We start from the raw sequence: 10,550 nt of genomic DNA on the forward strand, positions 1-10,550 counted from the left end.
TCAATATGATTAATAATAAATGCTTTTCAAGCCCTGTTTGATTCAAACTGAATAGTTATGCATATTCATTCGTTTAAATAGATATGAAATAAAATACTTTAAAAACACATGCATTTAAATGCCCATTTAATCATCTTTCTCCCTATTTCATATTATAATGCTAATATGATAAATAATCTTTAAAACTACATAAAGTGTAGTTTTTTTTTTTTTTTTGTTGGTGCCAGTAGGAGCTTTTTTATAATTCAGCTCTGTTCTTTTCATAAGTCATCTATGACCATGAAGAACTCTTAAAACTGTCCATTGTTTGAAGATACTGTATGCAAGTGTTTTTTCTTCTCCATTTAGAATGACAATCATTTAAAAAAAAAGATTAATTTGATGATCTTAGCACAGATCAACTAAAAGTTCTGGAATTTTTTAAAATTTGGCTCTAGGATTAAAAAAAATTGAATAATTTAATTTGCTAAAGTTCTATAGTTATCCTACTGTAAGAATAATGTCCAGAGTTTGATTGGTTGTTAACATTTTTACTGTATAATCTAAGGTTATAAATGTAATATTTACAGGACAACAATAAACCTATAGGTTTGGTTTCTCCAGAATTAGAATAATTTTACATTATGTTAGATGCACAGACTTGTGCCAGCATAGGTCATTTCTTAAATAAGTGTAAAAAATGTTATCAGATGAGCAACAGATCTGCTGATCAGAACTCAAGCTTCACTTATTATTGGTTCTATCTGGCAGTCCAGCTGTGTTCCTGATCCTGTTTAATATTATCTGATGTCTAAGTGACCAGGTACCAACAGGACCTTGGAAATTAGAGGGAAAAATATATTTGAGTAGTTTAATTTTATCATCAAAAAAGTATAACCTGTACTTAAGAGGATTGTTTAAAAACTTTACATAACATTCTGTCATCCCTGCACTAATGGTAGCAAGCTACGATGTAGTCACAGCTACCTGGGGGCAGAGTGATGGCAGGGAGGCTCCCATGCACAGGCGTCACCAGCAGGCAAGGAGGGGAAGTGTCATACCCATATCCATCGATGCAACCATGTTTGTTTTGCTTCAACCTGGCGTTTTTGGTTGACGTCAGCATGTTACTGCATTTCATTGGTTCTAAATATTTCTGTATTTTGAGGTTAATGCATCTTTTGGCTTCTGACAAGATGTATTTTGGGGAGTTTCTGATTTCACAAACACATTCTCGCAACAATTCTTCTAGCTTGCAAGGTAAGTACTCACTTGGTATATATACCATGTAAGTACTTAACTTGAAAAACTTAAAGGCCCTATATTATGCAGAATTAACTTTATAAACATTTTATACCGGTCAGGCTTCAGTTTCCTTGTTTATGAGGTTTACAAATGAACCCCTTTCACATCTCTCGCATCATTTCTCCTCCTGTGCGCAAAATGTGCTGTTTGAAGATCAAGCTTTATGATGTCATCAGGGGAAATACGCTGAACAGAACAGTCTGTAGCGTCCTATCTGTAAAGCTATGGCCTTCATCTAATGTTTTATTTTGTGCTCCTGGGCTATTTTTATGAACTCTGAATGGTTGTCAGGATTGTTGGTTGTGCTTTCAGCTTTCAGGAGGACAGGGGCATCCAAAGGGGAAATCCAAAACAGCTTGTTTAGAAGAGGGTTGAATAAGAAGACTTTTGGTAAAGACTGTCTGACTAATCTGAGGGAAATTTTCCTGCACAAATGGCAGGAAATAAAGTATTTAAAAACATGGGACCCATTTATTTCCCCAGAGTTGGGCTAACTGCAAGGGATTCATGTAGAATTCCACAGACAATCTCAAATGAGTCCAACTTTCAGCCCGGTTGCAGTAGATATTTTCTAACATATATGACATATTTTGTATCGAGTAGAGGTAAAAGTAGAACATAGCCAAATTAACATTTCCATTTGGGACCCACTTACTTTACAGCCAAACGTAAATCTGCTTTACATATTTTGATCAATTAACACTGTTAAACTGTTTTCAAATGTGTACTGCTGCAACTGAAAACTGTTTGCTATAATTTTACTAGTTTTTAAAATAGTTTTCTACATTTCATCTAAAGAGAACAGTTTGGACACCTTACAGTCTCTGAAAAACCAGCAGGGTCTTTGTTTTTCACAAAGGAAGTGAAAAGATCAGGGTGTTTTTCAGTCATTCGACGGTTGGACAGGATGCTGGTAACACCGCTGTGTCTGATGCTGAGTGAGTATAAACACAGCAATATCCGTTCAAAACTACTCTTTAGATTTATTAAATGTTAAATATCTACATATATCTTTTCATGTGCTTGTTTTAGGGTTGAATTAGTATCTGACGTAGCCTTTATTATTCCTTTTAAGTCGTATGAGGATGGCCTATCATGTATTGAAAATTAGGTTTTTTACTTCCACGTACTTTGATTTTATTTGTTTGGGGGACACGCTCACCCTTTCTATGCCACTTCCTCTTTAAATTTCCTTTTAAATTGAAACTCATAAAGCTGTACTTTATTTAAACCTTTTAATTAAATAATCTTTCTCTTATAATTTTGTTGTATTTACTCTTTACCTCCATCAGTACTTCGTGTAATTTTCAGTCAATTGTAATTGAATTTCATTCTGGTTAATTTTGTATTTCTTTTCTCTTTTTCCCTAATATTCTTTGCTTTTTTAATCCATTTGAACCATCCTTTCCTCCTCCCAGCCTGTCTAAAGGTCAGCCCTGATCGGTCCCAGTTCTTCCGCTATGAATCCATCTCCCTAAGCTGTGAGGATCCTTTGAACTCCACTGACTGGAAGGTAAAGAGGAATACTTCTGATAGCGGGGTCAGGCTCTGCTCCTCAGGCTGGGGATTCGCCTCTTCAGGCTTCAGCTGCATCATTGGAAACACCTACCCAACAGACACAGGGGTCTACTGGTGTGAGTCGGATGGACAGGAGCGAAGCAATGTGGTCAACATCACCATAACTGGTACAGAAAATCCATATTGGTAGAGTCAGCGTGCTTTTTGGCTTTGAAAATCATTTCCTTGTTTTATGCGGAGCTTCTCTGCAAGGCATAAATTAAATAGATAAATCATTGCATTATTATGCCAAGGACTTCAAAGTGTTTAAAATGTTTTACAGACTTTGCAGGGATTTTCTGTTTTTTTTTTAGAAAATCTATTGGTTAGAGTAGAAGTAGAATAAAATAGATAAATAATGAAAAAAGAGAAAAAACAACACTCTAAGATAAAATTGCCAAAAGGATGACTATTGATTTAAAAAAATAAATTGTGCAACATGTGCTAAAAGCAAGACCACGTAAATAAATTCTCTTGTTTCAGAGTCGGTGCAACTATGGAGAAAATTCTGTCACTTCGAGTTTTTAGTTTATACATCACAGTGGATGACATCAGCTCCAAATTGGATTGGCTGTTTTTTAGTGGAGCATTTACACATGGGAACAGGAGAATTAATTTTAACTGGATCCTGTAAATAGCAGGAGAAAATCAAAAGATTTGCTCCCTTTTAAATCGTAATAAGTAATCATTTTTTGTTTAATATTTGAAGCTTAATCAGAAGAGTATTGATCTTATGTGAAAAAGCAGGTTTACAAATATCACAAATTAGCCAAATTTTGGCCACTGAATCATTGAAAATCACCCCGTGTCTCACCCAAGTGTTCATGCTGTCTATAACAGGTAATAGATCTGTACTATGTCAACCCAGTGTGAATGTTGAGCATTAAATCTTAAAACTAAATGCTAAAAATATTAGAACAGCTTTTTTCTTCTCCTTTTTTCAAAGATCGTACAGTGATTCTGGAGAGTCCTGTAATGCCAGTGTCCGAGGGAGCTCCCGTGGTTCTACGCTGTAAAGCTGAGAAAAACAGTTCCAACCACAAATACAACTTCTATAAAGATGGCCGCATCATCAGGAGTAAAACCTCTGGAGAGATGATAATTTTCAGTGCTTCCAGATCAGATGAGGGACTCTACACCTGCAGCGCCTCGGGGCTTGGAGAATCAGAAGGCAGCTGGCTGACAGTTTTGGGGGACTGGAATGATCAACAGATTCAGCTCAGTGAGGAATATACCTTATATTCATGATATTTTTCACAGATAACAAGTAGTCTGACAATGGTATTAGATTGCCTTATTGACTCCGACTTTTGGGGTCAGCCTGTCCGTGTTCCATATTGACCAAGGTGTTCACTCGCCTTTCTTGTATCACATATGAACTGTGGTGACATTACCCTCTCATTCTAAGGGATTAATATGGCCCGGCCCTCCCTTTGCAGCTATACCATGTCCAAATGTCCAAAAGGTTTATAAGCATGTGTCTAGCTATTTTTTTTACTTTTTTCAAGAGGCACATTTATGAGGTCCCAGATTTATATTGGATGACATGCCATTTCTCTTAGCACACGCTCTGTTTCATCACAAAGGTGTTCGGTAGAGGAAAAGGGACTTTGCACGCAGGCCAGTTTGATCCACAGCTACCTCCGTTATCCATATATTAGGGTGACCAAAAGTCCTCTTTTGCCCCAGCATGTTGACTTTTCACGTCTTTTCTGAAGTGTTTGGAGGGGGATTATAAATTCATGAAAATGTCAATTTTTCACAGTTTTTATAGGACCATAATCGTTTGCTTGAATTAACAAACGCTTTGCAGAGAATACTACGGTACTTTGATAACTGACATAATTCTCCAGGGACTGCCTTGTTCGAGGCTCTAGCAAGACACCCCCACAGCAGAGCAGCAAGCATGGGACATGAAATCCCGAAAAGAAATAAAAAAAAAAAATGTTGCACGTACTGTCCCAGTTGCAACGAGTGGGAGGCTGAGTGCACCGTGTGCAAAGCCTGCACACTTGTTTCAGTGTCTAATAAAGTTGCTTGAGATCTCAAAGCTCACATAGACACTAAAAAAAAACAAAAAAAGCTGTGCGAGGTGAGAGTCCTTCTGCAAAGTATTTTGTTAGACCTGAAAAAACAGAGGATACGGTAAATGCAGCATAAGGTGCAATAGAATTTAATGTTGTGAAACACCACAAAAGCTAAAGGTCCATAGATTTTACCAGTAAAATGGGGGGCCAAGTGGCGATGTTAAGTGTTTTGACCAGATTACAAATCTGAAAAGTTGCATAGAAAACGCAACAGTGATGAGGAGTTCAGAGGCATGCAGATGTACCAGAAATTGACCAAATTTTTCTAAAACAAAAGTAGTGCAACTTAATAAGAACTACTGAAGATTGCATATATTTGGTGGTGAAAATACTTAGTCATCCAGGTTATAGTCATTCCAAAAAAGTAAAAAAAAAAAAAAACAATCAACTGGACTTTGTTTACAAGTTTGAAGACATTTCACTTCCCATCCAGGAAGCTTTTTCACTTCAAAATGCCGGAATTAGCATGGAGTTTGAAACTTTATATAATAATCCAAAACCTTGTTTTAGCTTAGAAAACATGAAAATCGAACAAGAAGAATAGGTCCACCCCTTAGGAATGAGGAGTTGTTTGGGTTCTTTGTTAGCCTGCAATATGCAACACTGGTCTATGTCTCTGAAAGAGGGGTCAGCATAGAGTGCTTTGCACTTGGCTTTGGAGGAGCTGCTTGGCAAAGGGGGAACTATTCCATGAAGCGTTCTAAACACTATTCTAGAGCTAATCCGAATCTCCCTGAAGTTGGGAAGTCTGTAGCAATTCACTTCAATAAACTGATGACTTATATGCACTATATACTGAAAAGCAACACATTGCTTCATAACAGTTGTCTCAAAAGTCTTCAAGCCTAGGTGCCTGATATTATCTACCCTAGCCAATTGGAATGCTTAATTTCAATGGTGAGGGAATGCTTTTGGCATTGTATATATAATGTTTCAATGTTTTCAAAAGTTTCTTATTGTTTGTCTGCAGCACCTGGGACACTATCTTCCTCAGCTCCACCCACAGCGCCAATTTCAATCCCTGCTTCCAGACTTTTGTGTCACCTGATTGTAGGAATACCATATCTAGTGTCCACCATCCTACTCGGACTAATATACAGGGACAGGAAGAGAGGTAAGGGTATTCTGCTCTCTATCTATAATACTACTTATACTTCAGTGATAGTATCATGGTAACAATTTATTGTATCTCTTATACTATATCAGTTGGTTGTGCTGTTTTTCTTACATGTCTTTGCAGGTGATGAAGCAGACAGAAGATGTTTTATCGTTATCTCCCTTTTTTCTCCTCTATCTTTTGTCTTTTCTAGTTTTTTTTCCTGTATTTCCTTTCCTGTCCTACTTAAATTGCAGTGTCCATACAATCTGTAATACTCCTTGAAATAATATGCTATTAATATGCATAAATCAAGTGGGAGCAGTGGGCTGCCATTGTGTGGCGCCTGGGGAGCAGAGTGGGGTGAAGGGTCTTGCTCAGGAACCAAGAGGGGAGGTTGTGGGGATCAAATCTGATACTTGCAGATTTTAGAGTTTTTACTCTTTCAACTTAGAAAAGTAAGAAATAAAAAAAAAAGACCAAAACATTGAATTAAAGAACAGTTTTGTGTTTGTGGCTTACAGGAAAACCTTTGGAAAGTACCACTGCATGCAGTGTGGCCAGTGAGAAGAACAACTGATATATCCTTAAATTACACAATGGCAATAGATACATCTTAAGTAGCTTTAACATCTGCTTTTTGATTATTATTATTTAATATGATGAAATCTTTCATCCTCTATTAAAGTGTTGTAGCATAAGTAAACCTATTTTGGGTAATCTGCTGCAGACTGCTGAATTTCTACAAGGCACCATTTGTGTCCTTAGAAACTAATAAAGATTTTCCTGAACCCAGAGCAAAATTATAACAGCAGCTTCATCCCATTTCTACTCTACAATTCTGCAGCATTGCTTTGTTCCCTCTCTCTGCTTTTTCTTGTCATAGTAGTTTCGTCTGGTCTGGTCCTGTTTGACTGTGACTCAATGCTGGATCAAAACACCAGCTGTGCTGCTGCCTTTAACACCTTTGTTTAGAAATTTTGGAGCTTGGCATGTTTTCCAGTGTAGTCCTGTTTCTCTGACTGTGACTAACTGGATGTGCTCTCTTCATCCTCTGACATGGGAGCTGGCTCGGAGCTCATCTTTCTGGCTGTGTGTTTCCTGGACAGCTGTAGCTGTGGAACTGGTTAACAGTTACTTTTCGTATATATCCTTTACTTTGTATGTCTGTTTCTGTCTCCTTGAACCCCAGTCTCAATTGTTCTAGATCAGACATGCCAAATATCGCTCCTCAAGGACCACTGTCCTGCAGGTTTTGGAAATTTCTCTGCTTTAGCACAGAATTCAGTTGGCCCTTGTAAGGTGTTTGTGGACTAATCCTTCTGTTGAAGCAGAGCTACAAGCTAATTTAACAGAACCTTATGCACTGAGCATGTGCAAAAAAGGGAGTTCTTCTTCTTCTTCCCGCTTGTCGAGTCCGACCAGCACCATCTCTCGCCGCTGAGTCCGACATGTGGTTTTGGACGTACAGTGTGAGTAGGTATATCGCATCATAGCATCGGGCTGCATAGTGTGAGAACATACATTTTGAGCTGTGAACTTTTAAATCCTGCGGTTGCATTGCAGATTTTGAACTGTAGATGTGTGCAATGATTTAAAATATCGCACAGTGTATGCCTAGCTTTAATCAGCTATCAATTAAAATCTGCTGTGCTGGAGCAGGGAAACCTTTAAAACCTGCAGAATGGCAGCCCTCGAGGACCGACTCTCAGCATGCCTGCTGTAGAATGACAAATTGCGGGAGAAAATCATCCGAACAAGTTCTTCCAGGAGGAGCATGTCAATGCTCAACTCAATGCAATCAACATGTTTTCCTAGCCAATTTTATTGTCTCTGTAAAGCACCTTGAGATGATGTGTGTTGTTAATTAGCACTATATAAATAAACAGAATTTAAATGAATTCTGATGAATAACATTTGCACACATTAAATATTGGGATTTTGTAACATCTTTACTTTTTTTTTTTATAGCTGCTCGGATGGTTGACAAGAGGGAAAATGTTGATATTATCATGGAAAGGATTGTGTAAGTCATCTCCAGCACCCATCACCCAGAGAGAAAGTGGTGTCTGTCCGACATGAACTCAGAGATTCTGATGTAAAGAAAAAATCAGGATGTTTTTGGTGCTCAAGTAAATGTTTATATATATCATGATAGGATTTCAGTGTGAGAGGAAGATTTCTTTTTATGCTGAAGCACATTTTAGATGCAGAATGCATATTTACTATGAGGGGAAAGTTTGTCTTTGTTAATCAAAAAAAGGTGTTAGTGGTTTTGATCACGAACATGCTGTCATCAACTTTTTGTTATGCTCCTCCTCTGTTTTCTCTATGGACATTTAGTCTGCAAACCATGTTGTTGGATTTTCTTTCATTTTCATTTTGTTTTATTAAAACAAAAACAAGAGCTTAATAGAATAATAGACATTAAATGTAATGGTGTGCTGATTTAGGTCTTTGACCCTCTATAGGTCAGCTGTGGTTAGCTTGCTGAAATGAATGTTTGTGTGGTTTTTTTCTCAGAAGGCAGGAACAGTTTGTCCGCAAATAAGCAGAATTTAGGTTATAACCCATGACAACATAAAATGAATGATACACCTACACATTCTACAAACAACAAAGAGAACTATGTTTCAGTTTGGGCATGTGCAGCCGAATGGTTTAACTCAGGAGTGATCCAGTTCAGTCCTCAGAGCTACTATCCTGCAAATTTTTTATGCAACTTGTTTTTAAAACACCTGAATAAAATGAGTGGCTCGTTATCATGCATTTGCTGAACTAAATGAAGGGATTGAGCCTATAATTTGGTGTATTCGAGAATAAGTTTATCTAAAAGTTACTAGATCATAGCGCTTGAGGACTGGACTTTAACAGCTCTGGTTTAACTGATGTCGGAAATTAGTTTATTCTGTGACTGATAATTACGTCAAACTTCTACTCTTAAAAAACTTGACTTCTTAATTAATGAAGAATAGCTGTTTCAAGGATGATTTTAAAGCTATCATGTATAAAATATTCAGATTTTTTTGCTTTACAATGTACAAGATAATCAAAATCATGCATTTTGCATACACTCTGTGTACACAAAATGACAATAAAGTTTGTATAAGTCTAAGATTCTAGATATGTTTTTTTTCTGTCAGTGAGGAGAAAAGGCAAAATACCTTTTTAAGCTAATACTGTGAATTTGTTTGTTAAAAATAAAAAGCCTTGTTTAATTTTAAGCTGAAAACCATCTGCCTTTATCTAACTTTCTAACTATCATCCTCCTCTATCACACCAACTCTCTAAGCTTGTCAAATTCATCCATAAACCTTTTCTGTGTTTTTCTTCTTTTTGTCTTTTCCAATATCCTTGATCCAACATCTCCACTCTCCTGTCTGTATCTCCCCAGAGGCCTAAATTTATCCACCTTCAGGACATTTATTCCTTTCAGCATCATTGCTTAATCCTTTCTTCATCCACATTTCATTTTCTTTGTACTTATCTTGAATTTGACCAGACAAAGTTTAAGTGCAACATTTATAATTCAGTGAAGTTTCTCAGATGAGGGTTAACAATCTCTTAAATAATGTAACTAAAACATCTGATGTCCTATTGGATGCTGAGCTGAGATAACCCAAACATTGCGTGGATGATATTTTGAGCTGATATTAGTTAGATCTTAGTTTTTGTATTGGCATTGGTCAATACATACAGGTGTTCTCGGATTCATTAGTGCGCTCAGCAGCCATGCCTTAAAGCAGGTGATGTCAGTGTTTTTGATTGTTAAAATTAAGACTTGTTGAATATTCATTTCTTTTTATTTTATTATTTTATCTTAGTCCTCAAGTAGCTGCATGTTAACCAGCCAGCTAAATGGACATTCTTATGTTGGCTTAAGATGACCAGAGGGTCAGAGAGAGTCATCACCTTAAATGGTAATGCTGTAGTGTAGCAGAGAAAGGCAGGAAAATGCAGCTTGGGAATCACTTTCTTGCTGCTTGTAGCATGTTTAGATAAACTGGAAAATATTTAGTATTTCTGGGCCATGCTGCTGTCCCACAGCAAATGATCAAGAAGAAAACAGAACTAAGAAACTTCCCTCCTTGGATTATAAAGGGGTTGATCGAACAGACTTACGCAACATTTGTTAACATTATGTCATTATTATTATTATGTAAATAGAGGCTGGACAGGCGAAATTGGCTTTAAAATTACTTCCCCTAGAAATCAACATTAGGAATATACAGTAAAGGGATCCTGGAGACTAATGTCAAAATAATGTACATTGGTCTTCAAAAGCCTATATCAACTGATGTTTAGGTTTGAATCTGTACTAGGAAACTCAAAGGTCTGAGTTTTGTTAATATTAATGAGTTACAGATTAGCTTGTTAATCAGTATTGCTCAGTTTGTAGCTCAGAGCATAAGAAAAAAAATTTTATGGAGTGAAACAGAAATTGGCAGAACAATCTGAGATCTCTCGTTGAGATAGAGGATGTGATCAGCATCCACATGTAAAGTAAAACAATATATATATATATA

At 36.9% G+C, this 10,550-nt stretch overlaps 1 protein-coding gene across 2 annotated transcripts; it reads left to right on the forward strand.

Moving 5' to 3' along the window:
- The first annotated feature begins 507 nt into the window (after positions 1-507).
- On the forward strand, positions 508-9,503 carry LOC107104144 (high affinity immunoglobulin gamma Fc receptor I-like). 2 transcript variants are annotated; one of them, XM_015404073.1, is made up of 5 exons: positions 508-2,222; positions 2,703-2,969; positions 3,788-4,063; positions 5,899-6,042; positions 7,996-9,503. In XM_015404073.1, the coding sequence occupies exons 1-5, from the start codon at positions 2,192-2,194 to the stop codon at positions 8,052-8,054; spliced, it is 777 nt and encodes a 258-aa protein (XP_015259559.1). In that variant the 5' UTR covers positions 508-2,191; the 3' UTR covers positions 8,055-9,503. The 2 variants fall into 2 exon arrangements, with proteins under 2 accessions (XP_015259559.1, XP_015259560.1); XM_015404074.1 differs by lacking the exon at positions 7,996-9,503 and adding an exon at positions 6,549-6,983.
- The last annotated feature ends 1,047 nt before the right edge of the window (positions 9,504-10,550 follow it).

The sequence above is a fragment of the Cyprinodon variegatus genome, unplaced genomic scaffold, assembly GCF_000732505.1.
Source record: "Cyprinodon variegatus isolate N-32 unplaced genomic scaffold, C_variegatus-1.0 Scaffold1629, whole genome shotgun sequence".
Lineage (NCBI taxonomy): Eukaryota > Metazoa > Chordata > Actinopteri > Cyprinodontiformes > Cyprinodontidae > Cyprinodon > Cyprinodon variegatus.